This window comes from Embiotoca jacksoni, unplaced genomic scaffold, assembly GCF_022577435.1.
Source record: "Embiotoca jacksoni isolate LCO1_2020_lvr unplaced genomic scaffold, fEmbJac1.0.p SCAF_6, whole genome shotgun sequence".
NCBI lineage: Eukaryota > Metazoa > Chordata > Actinopteri > Embiotocidae > Embiotoca > Embiotoca jacksoni.
Genome location: NW_027185414.1, coordinates 21,082,186 through 21,103,357, shown reverse-complemented (window position 1 = coordinate 21,103,357; position 21,172 = coordinate 21,082,186). Strand labels below are relative to the sequence as shown.

The 21,172-nt window shown below is 40.9% G+C and overlaps 1 protein-coding gene across 5 annotated transcripts; it reads left to right on the top strand.

Moving 5' to 3' along the window:
• Nucleotides 1-65: 65 nt before the first annotated feature.
• On the top strand, nucleotides 66-19,632 carry LOC138213151 (immunoglobulin-like domain-containing receptor 2). 5 transcript variants are annotated; one of them, XM_069174062.1, is made up of 10 exons: nucleotides 66-213; nucleotides 2,781-3,194; nucleotides 6,151-6,270; nucleotides 10,465-10,521; nucleotides 12,360-12,506; nucleotides 12,636-12,803; nucleotides 13,352-13,480; nucleotides 13,790-14,135; nucleotides 14,211-14,934; nucleotides 16,120-19,632. In XM_069174062.1, exons 1-10 carry the CDS (start codon nucleotides 96-98, stop codon nucleotides 16,153-16,155), a joined length of 2,259 nt encoding a protein of 752 aa, XP_069030163.1. In that variant the 5' UTR covers nucleotides 66-95; the 3' UTR covers nucleotides 16,156-19,632. The 5 variants fall into 5 exon arrangements, with proteins under 5 accessions (XP_069030163.1, XP_069030161.1, XP_069030160.1 ...); XM_069174060.1 differs by adding an exon at nucleotides 15,758-15,790 and having other exon boundaries at nucleotides 13,790-14,934; XM_069174059.1 differs by having other exon boundaries at nucleotides 13,790-14,934.
• Nucleotides 19,633-21,172: the final 1,540 nt, after the last annotated feature.

Below are 21,172 nucleotides of genomic sequence, written 5' to 3'. Positions count from 1 at the left end.
TTTTGACACGCTTGACGCTGGTCCGCCTGCTGAGGCGCCGCCGTCCCGTTATGAGCCAGTTAACTATCAGCTGCAGCCCGAAATATCGTCCAGGGATGAGACGGAAGAGAAAAGAAGACCACGTTCATCAGAAAACCTTCATTCAATTCACCTGCGGGACTTGGAAAATGCTTTTGACTCCGAAGCCGTGGATTTTTATCGTTTGCCTTGCAGGTAAGAGAAGATGAACGGAGGAGAAGGGGGGGGGGGGAAACAAAACCTCAGTGGAAAGTGGAGTAACAGGTTGTTAAAGTTAGGTTAGTGTCGGTGTAACGGTACCGTCATGGCTGGTAGCGCTGCAGATAACCGAGATAACTTCACCGGTGTGTTAAAGACGGTTGGGGCGAATTAAACAGGTAGATTCAAACTTTTTCTTCTCAAATGCATATTTTTTTTTTTTTTAAAGTGTAACCTGGTTTTAATAGTTCATGTGTCCGGTAAGGTGCCTGTGCTGAAGTCGACTGTTACGCTGGATTTAGTCATGTGTGAAAAATCCGACCAGAAGCTTTGGGGGTTGTGGTGGATTAGGAGCTCTAACTTCAGACACATTTAACCAGGTCTCCGAGTGAAACGACAGCTCACCAACTCATTTACAAAGTAGACCACTAATACTTAAGCCTTTAGAAATGGGGGAGCTGTACACACGAGGACTACGATTCAACTTGTTCAAAGCTAAAAATTTGTTTTGTGATACTCCATATTAAAGTGAATTCAATGTACAAATCTATAATTTGAATATATAATCAAATATGCATGTCAATTTAGAACTTAGGCTATGTATCAAATCATATGAAAACATTTGATAAATAAATAGCCCACAGAGTTCAATTTATAGTATAGTTTATAAATATATTGGGATTACTAAGGCAGCATGTGGGCTTGTTTATGCGAGTTTTATTATGGATGGCTTTATAGACTTTCATATTTTAATCAAACTCAAATGTTTACCTACAGTTTAGCACATAACATGTTTTTCATTATGCAAAGCAACGATGGAAGTCTAAGGAGTCTAATATTCAGAGATTTTAATGTCTTCAAATAAAAGCAAAGACATTTTCATCGAGAGACCAAGATATGTTTTCTTCACTCACATCTCTCAAATACTTGCATCCAAAACCCCGACTATCCTCCCCCTCCTCCTCCTCGTGCTTTCATTTTCTCCTCTGGAGGTGACTTCCTCTGAAAACTAATAAATCCAGGATCGCCCCACACCCCGTGATCCCAGGAAGACCAACCGAGTGGCTTTTTTTTGTTCCACTTCTTAGAAGTCAGAGTAATGTTCCCTCTGATGAATTTATGTTCAAACATTCAGTTTTAACAATCATGGATTTTGTGTTTAATGACAAATTATGTTGCTTTGTTTATGACAACGTAGGAGGTTTCCTCTAAGAGGGTTTTGCAAAAAAAATAAAACTGGGATTTACTCTGCCTGTTAGTTGTAAGGCTGCAGCTAATGTATATACGCCTATTTTGATAATAGTTTTTTTATACAATATAATTGATAATAATTAAAATGTATTCATCAGTCTTTTAAAATGCGTGAAAAAATGAGGGGGAAAAAGCCCTGCAAAAATTCCCAGAGTCACAGTTGATACATTAAAATTGCTTGTTTTGTCTAATTAAAAGACCAAAACTTAAAAGTACCTAATTTACAAGAATTTAAAACCGAGAATGGCAATTTGAGATCTGACAAGTTAGAACAGTTAGGTTCACATTAAGAAAGAAAACAAGACTAATAGCGAGCCTGGTTTGGATTAAGTGCAGCTCCCACCTCACCCCAATCACTGGTCGAGTTCAGGCCCACCTCCTACAGCTTGCCTCGTCCTGACAAAGACACACAAACATTGCAGCAAATACAGTACAGATGTTTCTGGGTGTGTGTGTGTGTGTGTTTTTTTTTCACATGGTCATCTCTCTGGAGTGCGTTGCTGTTGATCTGCCGAGCTCAAGCTCCCGGTCGCCATGTGACCCCGAGTCCCGCAGCTTCAGAAGCTCCAAAACAACGTCGGGTCAACTCGGCTCACAGTCGAGATTTTCTTGTTTGTCCAGACGAGTTGCACAATGATTCATTTCATTCCAGCTAAAAGGAAAAGTGTTCATCCTAAAAGCTGTATTCTCTCCTGGAAAAGGGGGTGATATGACTTGCTATCCTCTGATGTATTGAAGGGAGCATATAATTAGTTGGAAAACTTTAAACTGAGCAAATAGGATTAGGTGTCTGTAGATTACGCGACTCGGCATCTGAATCATTGTGTGGCTGTCTGCTGTAGTATTCCTTAAATCCCCTTTATTCCTGGGTATTACTGACACCTGGTTTGGCTGCCAGAGCTTTTCAAAGTCTGATACTGAACCCAAGTCTACAACTCTACCGGTTTACTGTGCACCCATAGATACCAATGGATAGACTCGTAGATACACCACATACCCAATGATGTAGAGACCTAGACGGCTGTCGCTGGATTGTTTTGAAGACAATTTAAAAACAAGAGGATTGTTGAGCTAACTATGGAGTTATGAGAATTTTCATCGAAGAATATAAGACAAACTCAGTTTCTTTGCATCTCACCTCGCTCTCTGCACCCCACTACATCTCCCCCACCTCTCACAGTTTGACCAAGTGTGGTCAGCGAGTTGAAATCACTGACCACACAATGAATGCAAGGATTATCCAGACGTCACTGTTATTTAACCTTTTCTTCTCTTCCGGTTTACTGATCGGTCTTCGCGGTCTCCTCCCGCAGGCGTCTTCCCCCCGTCTTGCTCAGGTGTTCAGGTGTTTGTGAGAGATGAGAAGAGGTACGCCGTGCTGTTCCAGTCCGTGGTTCTGCCGTGTCAGTACACCAGCGTGTCCACCCAGACCGCTGTGGTGCAGTGGGTCTACAAGTCGTACTGTCGTGACCGCACGCGGGATTCGTTCAGCTTCAGCGACAGCCTGAGCGGAGGCCTGGGAGGAGGCGGGCTGACGAGTGGAACTGGAGGAGTCGGCGGCGGCGGTGGCGGCGGCCGCGGCGGCCGCGGCTACGAGACGGCAATGACGGCAAACTACCTGGACTGCTCTGACAACAGCCGAACCGTCCGAACTGTAGCCTCCATCTCCGGTTCCTCAATGACGCTGTCCGAGTACTACAAGAACAGAGACATCTCCATCATCAATAGTAAGACATCTGCAGCAACACATGCACCTCTGGTTCTGTTTTTTTCTGATGTCTATACTGAAAATGTGTCTTTTTCAAAGCTATGCAGCCAGGCCAACATATTTCTGTTATTTTATTGGCTGAATTTCAGCTCACAAGCTTTAGATGGGATTTCAGTTGTGCTGGAGAGTTACCGAAGCAAAACACTGCAGGCATGTGATGTCTGAAGCAGCCAGGCAGACACGATCAGTTTTTATTTTTAGCATTTCAGATTTCTTTCAGTGTTATCATGTTGTGGTGTACAGACGCAGGAATAAGACATGAAAAATAACAAAATACCATTAGCGCTGAGATTCAATATAATCATTGTTCATTGTACTAATTTATCTGATACCGAAGGAAACTCGGCAAAACTTATGATGGTGCCCTATATAGGACAGGTGTTTTTTGAACAGTAGGTCTGCAACTTTGCCAAATCATTACAATGTCATGTAGTTTTCTTTCTGGCTGTGCGCGCTCCCTAAAAGTGCATGCGATTCTCAACAGGCAGGCAAAACTCAGAATAATATCTGCACATCAGCTTTGGACAGCAGAAGGGAAACGCTCTTGTTCTTAGCTTCAATAGAACAGGTTCATAAATCTGACACTGAACATAATAATGATTAACTTCAGTCTCTTGCCATCTCATCAAAAACAACTCTTTAACATGTATTTCTCTGAGCACTGTCTTTTCGTCTCTCTTTTGTCATTTAGAAATGAGATTGCGCAGCAGCATGAATTGGGATTGTGATTTTAATATGATTAATTGTGCAGCTGAGCTATGAAACCAAGTGAGTCCAGTTTGCTTGCTGCAATGACAAAAAGCAGCTTCTCTGGCTCGTTCATAACATACCGATCTAAACTTATGTTCTCGTTTCATCTGTTGCCAAGACTGGCAGGTTTTGTGAAAGCCTTAAATCTGAACGTTGGCTGAGTCTTCCCGACTCTGGTTAAATATCCAAAGTAAAGTCAGTCAGATGTTGCGAGTAGCCAGTTACTAAAATCAAAGCTCTTATGCTTATTAATACATTAGTTTTACACAACGTTGCACCAGTGTGCCATGAAGCAGCCACATGAATGCATGCTTTTGCCATCTTACTGCCCACAGTTCTTGATTTCTTTACTGTAGCATCATCATTTTTTGAAGGACACCCTACTGTGCAGACGTGCATGTGTGACTGTGGTTGCATGTGCGCTTGTTGAATACAGAGCGGTAGTCTTGTTTGCTGGCCTCAGATTTATGGAGCTCTAACTCTGGCTGAAGAATTGAGCTTCTCTTCACCAGGCAGGACCCCGGACAAAAGACATGGTTTTCACGCTGTCCTCTCATTCATCCTGACCTTTCGCTCCTTCCCTCTGATGTACTTCAATGTCCTGCTTTTATTTTTCACCCTAGATCTCTCGACATCCCACCATCCAAACACGCATTTCTCTCTGTGTGTGCCTGTCTTTGAGGTTTTTTTTGTTTTTTTTCTTCTTCTGGTGTGTGTCTGTCCCAGTCCACCTCCTTCCCCGAAACAGGTCACTCGAGTGATGTTGTAAACGGACAAAAAAGTGAAAGCTTTTACTTTGTTGCCTTTGGAGACGCCCAGTCATCCATACCCATGTAATCCTGTTCAGGTTTAAAGGGAGGTTGGAGTCTGTCCCAGCATGCACTGGGCAAGGGGTCTTCTGTTAATCACATGTTTTAACACAGTCAGACCAACACGGGACACGCACAACTCAAAGGATACAGCCATGCACTATAAAGCTAACATCAATCAAAGTAAACCAACTGGAGATGTAGCTTTACAAGGTAGCCTTTAATGAAAAAGATAAACAGAGTAAAAATGTGTATGCTGAATAAGTGGAGGTGTCACTTTGTTGAAGGAGAAACTGGTCGCAGCCTATCTCTCCCCTCTTTCCTTGGCTAACAGGAAAAGGAAGTGAATTATACAGCCCATTTCCTGTCTGCTGTATTTATATTTCTGACCCCTTTACAATGGAGCCAGCGGCCCAGTATTGTCTTGTGTGTTTCACTCTCGAGCCAAACTGAATTTGAATTGTTTTTACCGCTTTTTATTAACATGATATAGTGTTTTGTTGAAATGTCGCTACTTTAAGTTAAAAAAAAATATGACAACTGACAAATCAAATGTAACTTTATGCTTTCATGAATGCTCTGTGAGGCCAATAGTATGTGGACACTATTGCCCACATGTGTTTATGTCCGGAGCGCAGGTCTAGTTTTTGGAGTTTGGCATGGAACAAGTTGGCTGGTAGGATGAGCGTGTTGCTATCATTTCACTAGCAAATTAACTGCTCAAGTGACAAAGATTTCAAATCTCAGAAAACAACTCTGTAACACGAGTTCACATGAGGAATCTTTTTGTGAAAAGAAATCTTTTTTTTACCAATGCATTTCTCCTCAAGACCATCAGGGTGATTTGTTGAACAAACATAATGAAGAAGTTGGCGGCCCTACACAGGTCCCTAACCTAAACTCCATTCAACAACTTAGGGAGGAATGGGAATGCAGACTGTGAGCCAGGCCTCAGTGGCCAACTCGATAAGGGATGATATAGTGTCTGAATCAATACAGACCCCTGCAGCCAGGATCTAAAATCTTGTGGAAAGTCTTCCCCAACAGCTGGTTAGTGCCTGTAGTCTGAGAACGTGAGGTCCACAGACTACAATGTAATGACTGTAATGGGTGTAATACTTGGGTTGCCACATACTGTGTGTCAGAGGCTTTAAAATAGATAGAGTAAATACAAATTCTAAATTTATATGAAATAGTGTTTTGTGGTAATAATTTCAAAAATGCTCTATTTACATATTTTAGAAAATGCCTCTAATTGTAATTTGTGCATTTTTTGCTACTAGCCGCCAAGAACTGTGAAGGTTTAGAAGATCTAGTTTCTCATTTAAAATCTCTTTTTTTTTTCCCCTCATTCAGAGGCAGACCTGCGAATAGGAGAGGTCCAGTGGGGAGACAGTGGAGTATACATCTGCAAGGTGGTTATATCTGATGATCTGGAAGGACAGAATGAAGCCTCGGTGGAGTTGCTGGTCCTTGGTAAGCTGCCACTACTCTCCCAATGGGCCTATTTTAAAGGATTTTAGGTTTCCCATTCAGAAACTAACCCTGAGAGCTCAGTCACATTCACGCCCAGGTACCCTACTTCAATACTTTTTTGGCTCAGACCAAATTGCTTTGATACTTTATAGTATTGAAACATACCTTTTCATTCGGAGCACAATTTTGATACAAGATACATCCACACTACATCCAATTTCATTTTCAAATGTGTAACCTTAGCTATGTTCATGCGAAAATTAAATCTCATTCGCCTCTGTGAGCCGATATAGCGTTTACCATACGTAGACTCCACGGCTTTGTTTGGACAGCCCAGCCACGTAGATTAAATCACTCCGTTTCAATTTAGGTAAATCTTAAACTATAACGCTTCATTTCACTCTTTCCAAACTAATTTTTGCTCTCACACCTGTCTGAGTTTTGTGTACTGCAGTATTGGGGAACTGGGCGGGCTTCTCTGTGTACAGTCGGCTAGCTGGTGTCTACCATATGATGCATTCAGGGATCATTGATAAATTGTAACATTATGGATCATTGGTAAAGTGTAGTGTCTTCCAATAGCTTTTATTTGAGGTATTTGCATTATTGTAGCTACATAACAAAAAACCTCGATTACAATCTCTCTCTCTACACTGGATGAAAACTAAAGTTATTACAAAGATGTGTAATGTATTTTCTTTTTAATTTTTTTTATTGGATTTTATAAAAATGGTCATTGAAAGAAGTCAAATCTAAGTCAAGTTATCTATACCGGTACTGGTATCAAAACATTTTAATGATACTCAGCGCTTCTCACTGAACTCCCTGTAAACGGCTCCTCTGTGTATTATTTACATCCCTTAAAGCTGAAACGAGTCATCAGTGTTGAACTGACCTCCACATTTTCTTGGTTTCTCTATATGTTTTGAAGAATATTGGATGGGAACGCTCAATACCTTTTATAAACATCCTAAATCCCCCCAGACACTTTTATATCTCTTGTCCTTTTTTTTAGTACAGAGTGCAGGATTGAGGGCAATTCTAATCCTTCTATATGTAATTAATCATGGACACAAAAACACACATCATTTACTGTAAATTAAGTTTTCTACACACTACTGTTACATAGCCCAGCCTTTAAAATGGGCCTATTCATCGCCAGCAGCACAATAGAGGCTCATTAATGAGCTGATTTACAACAAGCAGTGGCAATCCTTGGAGAGACTTTCCTAATCTGTATCCATAGAGACGGCATTTACGCACACTGTCTATTAATATATACTGCAAGAATTTGAAAAGTTGTTTCTGCAGAATAATTATTGCTGTTTCAGTCTTTGACATTCACACTAATGTGCTACGTACACTTATTTGTGTGTGTTTGTCCCCCCACATGTAAATGTATCTGTAATGTGTTGTGGTACAGTGACAGTCTACTTGTCTGTCTTGAGTTATAACCGTTACCGCGGTAACGGCTAAGAGGCTGTGGGGCTCTTGGCGCCTTTAAAACACTCTGAGGCTGAACTTTTGTTTGGCTGGCACTCAGAAACTCGTGTTTGCACGAAAAGACACAAATACACACACAGGTACAGAACAATCAGCTTTTACAGTGTGTAAATACTTCTAATGAAAGTTGGTTATGGCCTCCAGATGATAAGGACTTGTGTAATGCTACGGGAAAATGAAGATAACATGGTTATGCTGCACGAGTTGCCTTTTGCTGTATTTAACCTGACATGAGAGACTGCAAGTCCACCATGGTGCCAAAACGCTGCATTTCCTGGTCTCGGTGTAGCTAATATAGCATGTGGGGCACTTGTTGTGTTTCCATAACAACAGTTGGGGCCACATCGAATGGTTCAGGGGATCTTTTGTCTTTTTAGCAAAGGGCTTCAGAGGAAAGGAGACAGGGAAGATATAATGATGTGGAGGAGGGACGACAGAGCACAGTGACACAATAGTTGGAGGGCGACGCCATGTGAGACACTCGACTGATGTGGACGTTTGAGAGCTCAGTGGCTGATAAAGAACAAAGACTCTGCAATCCTACAGTCTGCCTTTCAAGTTCCATTGTTGTTTTCATTGCTCACAAGATATTTGCTTGTGATGCAAAACATTGAAATATACATAAGGGAGGTAATTTGCCATGTGCAAAGTGTTCCTTATTATTTTTAGGATATTGCATTTTCATGCATGGTGTCAACTTTAATGACACAATAATTAGAGAACATTCCCTGAAGTCTATAGAAATCCAGTAGAATATTGATTTAATTGATTTTAGATGAGTTTGATTTTGTTTGGTTTTGCCTGAATCACAAGTATGCATTTTTTTTTTTTTTAATATTTATAATAATTTGAGCTTTGAAGTTCCTTAGAGGCATTGATGTCTGAGGAAAAGCTCTGTAGCTCCCCATGAACCCTGACCTCACTGTAATTGTGGTGAAGCAGAGAGGGATTTTCCCCGAAGTAATGTCATGAAATATGACAATAAAGTAAGTTTATCTTTGGTCCCAGGTCCAAAGCAAGGACTCCAAAAACCATGTTGAAAAACAGCAATTGTGGAGTTATGTTTTACCTAGATAGAAAAATGTGTGTGTGTGTGTGTGTGTGTGTGTGTGTGTGTGTGTGTGTGTGTGTGTGTGTGTGTGTGTGTGTGTGTGTGTGTTTGAGCGTTTGAGCGTTTGAGCAAGCCCCTCTAAACTCCACTAGCATGTACCCATCTTTCCTGTATGATTCCTCTCTATAGGAGGAGTATACCGTTTGTCTTGGTGTACAAACGCCACCAGTCTGGATCCCCGTATAGGCTAAAACAAGCAAACCCAACATATATGAAAGTAAATCTGAGTGAATCACCAGCCTGCAGGCAAATTTGAGAGCCAGCAGAAATTCCATAAGTGAGCTGCCTTCGACTTCTCGAGCAGGAGAGAGACAAAAGACAAAGCCACGAATAAACACAAAAAAACCCCGAGGCTGTCTGTTCGTTGTAAATTTCAGCACATAGTTGTTTGAATACATGTGGTGCCTGAGCTGCTTCTCGATAAACTTAATAGGTTCCTTTCTGTTTTCAAATCCAGCAGAGAACATTTTTAGGCTTCCAGAAAGATGCTAAGTAAGGTATGTGCACTGTCAGCCAGAGACGGGTCCAGATACTCCGCCATGTGGCCTGTTTCTCCAGCCCTCCTTTTTCATGATCAGCACTCCTCTCCTCCGTTTCCACAATAAAACACACCGCTAAGATTGAAACACCAGTATCTGTTCACATCACGCTCATCTTCTGGCTTTTTCACTCCTCACAGAGCTTCACAGGGACTTACGAACTCAAACACAACACAGTGATGCACATTTTTGACCAGCTTGTGACACTGCCCCTTATCTACACTATTTATTGTTCTTTCAGACATCTGCTGACCTCCGGAAAGCTGTAGAAAAAGAAACATTTTAAGAAACAGAAATGCGTAACACTTGAAAGACAAGTGGGGGCAAAACTTACATACGTTAATAGTTTTTAAGGGCTTTTGTTGTTTATGTGATGTTTCTCTTTCCCAATCAATCTAACCCTGCACCAAAATTATATGGTTTAAAATTATAAGACTAGTACTGCTTTAGTGGCAAGGCATATAAAATGTTTCTTATAGATTTATATCCAAATTAATATTGTGAAATTAAGCATTTAAAGTATTAACCATCAAAGCATAGTGTCTCCATTGCACCAATAAAACTGGTCTGTGTCCCCAGTATAATGTGCTGATAAAGTTTTAGGGGAATACTTTTTTTGACATGTTGAGGTTGCAGTGTGTTTGTCAGCTCAGGACCTGAAAAGTATTCTCATCTGTGATATTTGCAGCTCTGCATGTAACATTTCTCACAGCTCCTGTCCTTTTATCACATTATCTTTATGAGAATGATGTGTTCCAGTCTGTCTTTTTACCAGAGAGATAACCTTTTATAGCCTTTAATATCAGAAATCAGAGTTGCTCTGATATGGAGACTTCCTGGAACCAGGCCAGATGTCCTTTATGCATGCTTCTGTTGACCTGCCAACTCTCTCCGTTTATCTTTTTTCTCATTCTTTCTCTGTATTTTGCTGTTTTTGCCTCAAATCTCTCATAATGCATGCTGCAATAACTTTCTTTGAATCAATCATTCCAATTTATATCGACTCCATTCCCTCTCTTCTCCTATACTGTCTTTTTCCAGGTTTCTCAGGTGTGCCTGAAGATCTCCTGCCAGACTTTGATTTGAAGATTATGCCAGGTAGGGGCATAATGTATTCACCTCCTCACCTGCTTTCTTCCATTCATACTAATCCTACTACTCATTGCTCAATCTACAACTGTGGGAACCATTTAGATGGTTGTGAAGGTATTCTCTGAGATGGGGTTTTGCACATCTCGGAAAATTTAGAGAAGTACTAAGCTATGACATGTGGCACATGAGACTTAAAAAAGAGGCAAACAAAGTGATGACTTCTTACACCATGTTAAATGGTTCCTATACTAATGGCTGTGATACTGTGTAACCTCTTCTCCTCTCACATCAGTAATAACATAGTAGGTGTTTTAGCATCAGTAAGGAGGCTTTGACAGAGTTGAGTTCAGAGCTGTTTTTAACCCGGCTGACTGATCCCCACCCATCAAACAATGAGCTTGCTGATACTCCCACTAAGATGAGCTGTGCTGGATAACAGCTATTATGGTCATTATAGTTCTTTATGGTTGTGGTCAACATGTCATTACGCATCGTTTGGACACTACCCAGTAAAAAGGCAGCAATCAAGAGGGAGGGAGCTTTTTTATGTCACGTCAAATTCCATTCATACATTTTTAATAATTATAATTAAAGAGTTATAAAGACTTGATAAATGAATATATGGATTGTGTGGAAGTTACTCCCAAAAATGCCTTGGTATGATTCACCAGGCCTGAAGGGTTGCAGGGTTATCTGTGGTGTTCATGTTGCATTAGTAAGTGTTTTTATCCACAGTGCTCTGAAATGTATGTCTGTGTTAGTAAAAATCCTGGTGTGTCTGTGCGTGTCTGTGCGTGTGTGTGCATGTGTGTGTGTGTGTGTATGTGTGTGTGTGTGGAGGATTCATGGTGTTTGTAAATGAGATTACTTTACAAGCTATTTTGTTGTCACAGCCAAGTCTCCAGTATCTTGCAGAGCAGTGTAAACTGTCCTTTTCCTTCCTGTAGCAAAATCATGTTTCCTGCGTGTGTGTGTGGTGTGTGTGTGTGTGTGTGTGTGTGTGTGTGGTGTGTGGTGTGTGGTGTGTGTGTGTGTGTGTGTGTGTGTGTATTACAGATAGTGTTGTCCTTGGTTTTACATTGTTGAAGATTTCCTTATCTGCCCTTGCCTTCCTTTTCCTTTGCTTTGTTCCCATAGACAGATACATGTAGTTTTCTCTCATACTGACTGTATGCTTCACTTCAACACTGCAGTACTTCAGAAATATGTCAAATTATCTCATCTTTTGCTGTGATTCATACTCCGGTTAAAACATTTTCTGATTTGTTTCAGTGTGAGTAAAAAATATTTCTTTAGAAAACGGTAAAATGTAACTTAAACTGTAGTCGAATCTTCTCTCTTTCTGATGTCCTGCAAAAAACAACTTGTATTTAGGAAGAAAATGTTCAAATGTGTCTTTAATTTGAATACAATGTTTAAATTCGTAGCTCCCATGTTAAATAGTGAAGCTCAAGTGATTATATAGAGGTTAGGAAAGGTGGTGAAATTCTTTTTTTTTTTTATATATAATTTTTTTTTTTATACTAATTATACATTTGTATTGAATCTACATGTTTACAGGCCTTTTATGTCTAGATTGTAATGAAGGTACTTTCTATCAGTTAACTAACTGGGTGTTCTGGGTAATGTAGTCACCAGGTCTTGTAGAAGGCAGAAGAATGCATGGAATAAAACAGTGTTAATTTTTACTGTTATTTGAGTGCAATGATGAATAAGTGAAACCCTCTTAAAGCGAGCCTCCTCCGAAGCTCAGCACGACTACACCGTGATCAAATCCAAAATGTTCCCGAGTTAATATGTATTGCATATTTATATGCAGGATTTTGTGCTGTGTGTACTTGCAGAGTGGTTGTTTGTGGTGGCGGTGGCTCTCGGAAGTTTATTGTTCCTGCTGTTGGTTGGGGTTTGTTGGTGTCAGTGTTGTCCTCACTCCTGCTGCTGCTATGTCAGCTGCTGGTGCTGCCCCGACACATGCTGCTGCCCCCGACACTGTGAGTAGAAACGCACTCGGAGCTGCCGAGTTCATGCTCAGAATACAGACACTGTTAGAAAGATGGGATTTTTCTGCAAAGTCTTCATGAGATTTTTTTGCTTTTTTTTTTTTTTTTTTTTTTTTTTAGTGTATGAAGCAGGTAAGGGTATAAAGACGGGCACCTCTACCCCTCAGTCACCTGCCTACCCTCCATACTTTGTCTCTGGGGTCCCGACCATGGTCCCCATTGCTCCCCCCTCCCTGGTGGACAAGATGTCTTCAATCCCCCCCTCAGATGGCAGCCTACTCACAGCAGGTGAGGTCTCACTTTTTTTTTATTAGGAGTTGTGTTTGTGCTTTTATAATTACCTAAAGATTACATTAGTTGTTTTGTTTTTTTTAAAGATTTTATCCCTTCAACATAAAAGTGTATTCTGAGGTTGAATAAAGACTCTCTAGGTTTGGAATAATCTCAAACGTAAACTTGATTTGAAAATGCCGTGTTTCCATCAGCATTCAAGTGTTGTATTCAAGGAACGATATCATCTCTTTCAGTTCCTTTTATTTCACTATTTGCAAACATTGTAAATTGTTGCTTGTTTATTTATTTATTTTTTTAATAAGAGTGTCAACCATCTTATTCCACCAAAACAATTTAGGACAAAAAAAAGTAAAAGAATATAAGGGGCCAGAATGTGTGGTTTAAGAATGATTGTCATTAATTATTATTACTGTTAAATAGAAAATGTGCAAAAACAGCAGTAAGGTCATTAAATGAACACACACACACACACACACACACACACACACACACACACACACACACACGTTCTCCATGCTAATGGGTCAGGTGTGTATCTCCAGTGCCGATGCGTGCTGTAGGGGTTCCCTACCGCGTGCCTTCCCCTCAGGATCAGGATTCTCTCAGGGTGCTACAGTATGTAGAGAAACAACTGGCTCACTTCAACCCTGCCAGGTCCATCAGCCACCAGTGTAAGCGTCACAAACCCACTCTGTGGCCTCACTACCAAAGCATGCTGATTCTATTTATAGAGTTGATGGTGTCTTTTGGACTTTTTATTCTCTTGAGCTTGTCTCGGCATGCCTCTCTGCACTCAAGCTTTCTGCCCTCTGAATTTTCCTGTAGTTCAGATATGACATAGTTGCTGGTACGCATTCCTACTGACCTGACAGAATACGTTTTAGCAAATCTCACTCCAATACTTTGTTTAATTAATTTTCTGTTCAATTGATTATGTTTGTCGGCAACATTCCTTGACAAGTTCTTTTGGGCCCACCCAGCCTGTAGCCTGTCTGAGCTGAGCTCCCTCCACGAGGGAGAAACCGGCTTCCGCCAAACCTTTCGAAACGTCCAGAAGAAAGCTCTCCCGGCCATCCCTGATCAAGACACTCAGCCTGAACCACAGCGCTACCGTGACAACCGCAGCCCAGAGCCGCAGCGCTACCGTGATAATCCACAATCACCCCATCGATATCGCGACGAGCCTGACTCGGAGCCCCGGCACTGCCAGGACGAGCCTCCTCCTCCACGACGATACAGCGACGACCCTCCACCCTCCTCTCAGTCACGTAGGCACGGACGGAATCAACGGCAAGAGAACCACAGCGAAGAAGAAAACCACAAAAGGTACAGAGATTTCCGAATGTGCGAACAGATTCCACGTACACACGTACCCACCTGCACTTGTGTTGTGTTTTGCAGGTGGAACCCTCGTTCTGAACATCTGCAGAGAAAGACGTACCGTGCCGCAGGACGAACCGGCTCACTGGACGAGCTGGAGGAGTTTGCTGCTTCTTACAAGCAGAGAGGAGATAGAAGTGCAGAGAATAGAGAGGAAGAACGGGGAGACTACGAGATGGAGCTGCAGGAGTACAGTCGGTATCCCTCTTACCGCGATTGTCCACCTCAGCATTATCACGGTGATGAAAATGAGCTCGGTGACAACAGCGACCACGAAGACCACCGCAGACGGAACAGGAAAAACGGAAGTAACATAAGTCCACTTTCTTCACCCACAAGGAGGAGGGACACTCGGGACAGGGAGCGCTCTGCCCCACCTCCTCCATCAGTAAGCCCACCGTCAACTTCTTCGCAAGAAAAGGACTATGACGCCACGTTTTTGAACAGCCTGCTGGAGCGTAAGGCTAAGTTACGAGGACTTGGCCAAGGGAGGAGTGGGGCCCGGGGTGAGGAAGATTCAGACCCACCCTCAAAGGCCAGCTCAAAGAAGAGCAGCGGGGAATCTAGTCGGCACTGCAGCCGCTCGCCTAGCAACAGGCCTGAGGTAGAGTCGCTACTTCCTTACTCCGAGTCAGAGCGAAACAGAACTGACAGACCGTCTCCACGGCCGCTCCCAGCAAACATTCGCTCTTCTCAACCACCTGCCCATTCCAGAGAGGAACCCCGAGACAAGTCCCGGAAAATGGTGAGTACCACTGAAGCCCGTGAATTATTGACAGGATTGTGTGCTGGTTATGCTAATTTGCAGATCAACAGCTGTAAGTAGAGCTTATTCAGCATAAGTTCAAGTTATTTAAACAATTTTTTTGCTGTGTAAATAATGAGAATGTCTGTCAGGAAGTTGTTAACATTAGGCTAACTACAAAGTGATAAAACACTCCATGCTGAATTTTGAAAATGAGTCAACCGGGGTGTTTCCACTGAAGGAACTTGCCCAGGGTCCCACAAACCTTTTGAGGAACTCATAAGCTAAACCTGCGTTGACTAAGTTTAGATCCTATGGCAAAAGATCCTGGTGTCACGGGTCGTCAAAAACAGCAGGTGCTTTAGTAGGGGTACTGCTTCATTCAAAAAACAAGGAAGTAATTGTGGTGTCACATTTTACATCAAATGTCATGTTGTTGGCTTCCAGAAACAGCAACTGAGCCAAGTGATGACAAGTGAGAGAGGAAAATACTTTTTGAGAAAGTGAATGAATGAGTTCCTAAATTTGGTTCATCTGATTCCAAATTGTCAAAAAGAAATATATACAGGACGTTTAATTAGCTTTATTCCATTGCAATATTAAATCAGTGTTATCAGTCTCTGAACATCTTGGCATGGATGGAGCTCGATGGATTACAGAGATTTTTTTTTAATTTTTATTTCACACCGGTTGTTACTAAAACTAGACAATGTCAAACTCATTCAAATGTAATGTTCCCCACTCGGGCTCCCGGTGGGGAAGATTTTAAAAAAAAAGGTTTTCCGTAGGCCTACAGTAAGTGTTGTTGTTGTACCTTTGACAGGTCAGGTTCAGAAGCTACCAGAATGAAAACTAGGTAGAATACTCTGTTCTGTATCCAACTACTCTATAACAAGCATAACTGGTTGTCTCCTCACTGACAAACCTGGGTCAAAATGGTATTCAACATCAAAGACTTCCTGTAATCAATGAGAATCATCTTTCTGCCTCAAGGAGGGTCTTAAAATAAATCTTCAAAACATTAGAAAAAAAAGTTGAAAAGCAGTTTGTCCCAGGTTCTACTTCACCATAATAACCCCGTTTGGCTAACGTCCCGTGTCTCACTCTGCACTAGATATGCTTTAATACTTCTGTATACGCTCTGTCGTTGCTGTGACCACTTACACTTTTTTTTATCCTCACCAGGGCACCCTCCTCAGTCGAGATTCCCTCATCGTCTGATTGACTTAAAGCCACAGAGCCTAAAAGCTTGAAGCAGGCAAGAGCGTGCAGCCCTGATACTCTACGGGAACTGCATGTCACCCGATGGAAGATAATGGAAGTGACTTAAAATATGCAAAGGACAGCTGACTGTGAGAAACAGAAGGAGAGATGAGTAAGTACAGATGAGAGAAGAAGAGGACAACAGATGCACTTTTCCCATCATGGGGCTTTCTGCCCCATCAGTTGGTGACTTCATCAGTCGGTGACTTCATCAGTCGGTGACTTCATCACTCCGTGACGTCACCGACTGATGAAGTCACCAACTGATGAAGTCACCGACTGCACCATGTATATCTTAGCTGGTCTAACGCTGAACTAATGTGAGCAGGCTGCATGACCTGGACTGTCCCTTCCAGCAGGACACTGTTAGTCTCCCCCTTGTCCCTTTGAGAAAAGGCTCTGCAGCAGAGAGCCTCGCTTCACGCCTCGAGCACAATGAGTGCATTCACTTCCATTTGATGAGATATGTGTATTAAAAAAGCACCGTTGTAGAGCAGACAGTATATGACAACACCATTATTGTAAAGGACGCACTGTAGCTACAGTTGAATAACAATACACACACTGTCATTCAGTAACATATTCAGGGACTAAAGCAACCGAGTCTGATGAATTTTGTAATGAACTTTAATAACATCGAAAGCTGGAAGTAGTTACCAACATTACTAAATTTGTTTATTGATTTATCAATATGGAACGGTGCACATTAATCAACACTTACTTCAAACACGTCAATGTAAATGTGCCAGTTAGCTCGACAGTTAATTTGCTAACTGTAGTCTGAAGACAACTAAAATTAACAAATGAGGAAGAGCATCTTCTACGTGATAAAGTTACAATGAAAATGAAAGAAACAGGAAATTGGAGAAAATGTGACAGCTGTCCAAGGAATCTTAAACAATACAAGTTTATCTGTAGTGGATCTAATGTGAAAGGTGTTGCTCATAGTAACAAATTATCAAGCTCTGCCGTTCCCCTCAGCTCTATGGAGCGTTTTAGAGTCTTTCAGCTCATCTTTTTGTTTTTGGTTCAGTTTCACAACTCTGAACAGAAGAAAAAAAAGATCCGGTTAATTCGCTACCTGCCCGGCATCAAAGAGCAGAGATAAACAAGGTGAAGACTACCTTGTGAACATAGTGGAGCAGCAAAAGAGCCAGTTGGTGGAGACCAAAATGAAGCTAAAAATATGAGAATGTTAGATTTTAATTAATCACAAATACACAACTCCAAATGAATAATATTGTTTCTCTGCAGTTGCTGGATGTGTAAAAAGGCAAGAGTTTGCTCAAATGTTTACCATGACATCTTTAAAAGGTGATAAAATGCTAGTGTGTTTACAGTTTCTTTAAATGTTGCCAAAAAAAAAAAAAAAAACGATGTTGTTGAGTGTCATACTTGCAAGTGATGTGGGTATTATACATTTCCAATGCCATGTAGCAGCATTTAAAAGCCAGAAAAGAAATCTGGCAATTGATGTAATTAGAATTGTAATTATTCTAAACACTTTGTTCCCAGACTGCAGGAGTGCTTGTCTGAATTAGAAAATGTGATATGTCAGTGGAAATGATTTTCAAAATCCTGCCTAACACTGACAGCTGCATCATAAAGACCTACACTAATGAAGGTATGGATCAACTCAAACCTGTATTTGCTGCGGCATTTGTAGCAGTGATTTATTTACTTCTAAGTTAAAGCTCTTATTCCTGAAGCAGTAACATTATTTAGTCTCCACCCTGGATTTCAGTGGAGCTTATTCTCTATTAAAACATGTTCAAGTTTGCACAAAATAACCGTGTTCTCCAAGGGACTAAAACCTGATGAGATTTTGTGTTTCCTGAAAAACATTTAAAAGGTGTTGAACTGCCACTCGCCTTTTAAAAGATTTTTGTATTACAGTATGAAGACATTTTTAAAGGTGAACTCTAACTATTTGTGTGTGGTATGATTTGATTGTAGTTTGTAAATGATTATATTTGCCCAAGAACTCCAGTGTGATTGTGTACATATGACGTTTTTGATACGATCACCGTTATTCAGCCTTTGCTTATCATTGCTGCTGCTGAGTCAACAGCTAAACCAACAACGTGTGTTATCAACAGCCTCACAAACATAAACACACACGAGCCTGCTGCTTTTTGGATCAGTCATGTTACTTATTTGTTTTAACAGTGCAGTATTTAATTGCTTCTGCCTCCATGTTGGATTGGCTCATTTCAAGATAAGTGTTATAATTTCAGTGTTTGGTTTTCTTCCATTGTGTTTTCTACTGTTTGGTATTTACAACAACTGTGTGTGTGTGTGTGTGTGTGTGTGTGTGTGTGAGCGCGAGCGCGAGAGAGAGCAATGACTCTTTACTTTTCTGTAAAGGAGACAATGTGTAATGGAGTATGACTCATGTCTTTGTTCATTGTTGGAATCACAGACTGCCTGTTTGACTACACAGCTGTGTTTAAACTCGCATATTAGTTCTGCCAGCTCAACCACAGATATCTGCCCTGTTTGTCAGACACATGAAGAATGTCTTACAACACTTGCATCCAGTATGTTTCTTAAGGATGTAGGTTGGCAAACATAACGCAAACATTCAGATCGATGGTGTCCGTTTTCACATCTTTTCAACAAATAAACTCGGCAGGAATAAGAAAACCAGGTTTTATCGGAGGCTTTTCTGCTCAGGATGTTCAGATGACCCGACGTGTTTCTATTTCATGCTACTTAATAATTCTGCTTCAACAAATTTCAGCGGGATATATCGACCCTACTGCATTTATTTGACATTTCTAGTTTCTACTTTGCAGATGATGAATTTACCTTCAAGACATAAAATTATTTCAAAGTATGGTCCATTTTTATAAATTCACATACTCAGAAACATGTAATATAGTTCAAATTAGCTCCCTAACAGTTAAATATACTGCGTACACAATATCCACAAATAATAGTTATCCAGTAGCATTATTTTTATATCACAGCAATCATTTTTCTGCATAAGAAACACTTTTAAGTAGTTCTTACTGGTCGATACTTTCACTTGAGAAAGATCTTGAATTAAGGACTTTTACTTTGTTATTGCTACCTTCACCTAAATTAAATAATATCGAGTAATTGAAATAAATTGAATAATTCTTTCACCACTACAGGGGAAATTTAATAAATAAACAATGCAAAGGGAATTCTTTTTACAGCATTCCCACATGAGCGCTCACTGTTTTATGCCTTGTTTTATGAACGCATACGCTGCATGTTTGTGATGGGAGGGATCGGTTAAGACGATGACCACTCACAGCTGAGAATATGTCAGGAATGTTGTTGAGCAACTCGCATCTTTACAGAAGCATCAGCAGGGGACTATGACATCTACTTTTCTTTCCATTTTTGGTTTAAATATGACATGTATGACTTACACAGTGGCTGTAAATAAATAGTGTAATTTCATATAGTTTTTGACATCTGACTATGACATCTACATACACTATAGTGTACAAGGTCTGTACGTTTGTTCTTCATGTGCTCTTCTTACTGGTTTCACGTGGATGGGGCTCACCTGGAATAAAGCCAAATATGTCTGCGCACCAATCAAAATTTTGAAATCTGATGACATTCAGTGGATTGTTTGGTTACTGTATCAAATCTGCACACACATTTCTCTTGGTGACGGTCAAACGGTTCATGAGTTACACCTGATGATGCTACTTATCATCTTGCAGAGAAATGCTAAAGATTTGAAAACAATTTTCCAGAGTGGAAGAACTATGTTTGTTCAATTTTAGTATTTTGTACAGCCACAGTGTAGACATTTTTTTTTCTCTTTGTATGTGGGTGTCCACTCTGTTGATGGTAAATGTAGTCGGTTGAATTTCTCAGTTTGATTAGAAAAGCAAGTTGTGTTTTTGATTGTCCACTCGTCCACTGTATAGCACACCACCAATCCCAGGGGATTTTTTTTTTTCCTTACAGCACATCTTGTAGTGGACAAGTGAACGCAGCAGATAAAGTTGCAGTCAGGGCATCCCAGGATGCATTGCGCGCAGGTTTCGGATGCCTAACCGCCAAATCCTTAAGCTTACCAAAGTTCCCTCTCTTAAACCACCCTACTCAACAACAAAAAAACAAAAAAAACGGTAAGCACCCAAACAATATTGTTAACACAGAGCAGAACCTAGGAAAGACAGTGGTTATTAATTAAAAATATACTAAGTATTGGTCATAAACTGTAATGTTACAGAAACACAAAGAACACGTGGTGTTGAGGGAACAGTTTGTCCATCTTTCGCCATATATCATATATCACCACCCTCGCGCTGAAATGTATACCATGCACTCATATTTTGGGATGACATTTTTGCAGGTTGAAATGTCGGCAGAGAAAGTGCAAAGAAATAGGCCAAGGTTTTGTTTTGCTGCGGCGTCAAAAGCGCCCCCTGGCGACCCAGATAGTTCAGGCCTCCCGCGCTCTCCTGCCTTCAACTACGTCACTGCCTACGTCAGATAACAGTGGGGGTGAGGAAGAACAGCAAACTTTGCAGCTGCTTCCCAGAGATAGATAATTTATTGTTTAATGAACTAGTGCCTATACCATCAACACTGATTGGACATTTACATTCGAAGTACTTGGATTTAAATTAAGTGGCATAGTGTTTATAGGGAAATAGATGCTGACAAGTTTTTAGTGCAAGTGAACACAAATTTACAATGTAAATTCTATAGTGTAGGCTGTAGAAAATAAAAAGCGTTATAATGGTGCAATCATGTCTGAGTGAACATGTGTTTGTGCTTCAAGCTTCAGCAGTTCACCGCAGAACACGTTGGAAACAGTGTGGATCTTGGCAGACGTTTCCAGGAAAAATACTTTGAGGGGTTGCAGGTGCAGAGTGGGTGTGCTCATTAAGAAAACAGTCTCTAAGGATTTGAAGGACTCTCCAGAACAACACAAAAAAAAGTGGTGTCATTCATATGCAGATAGTCCATAAGTCTC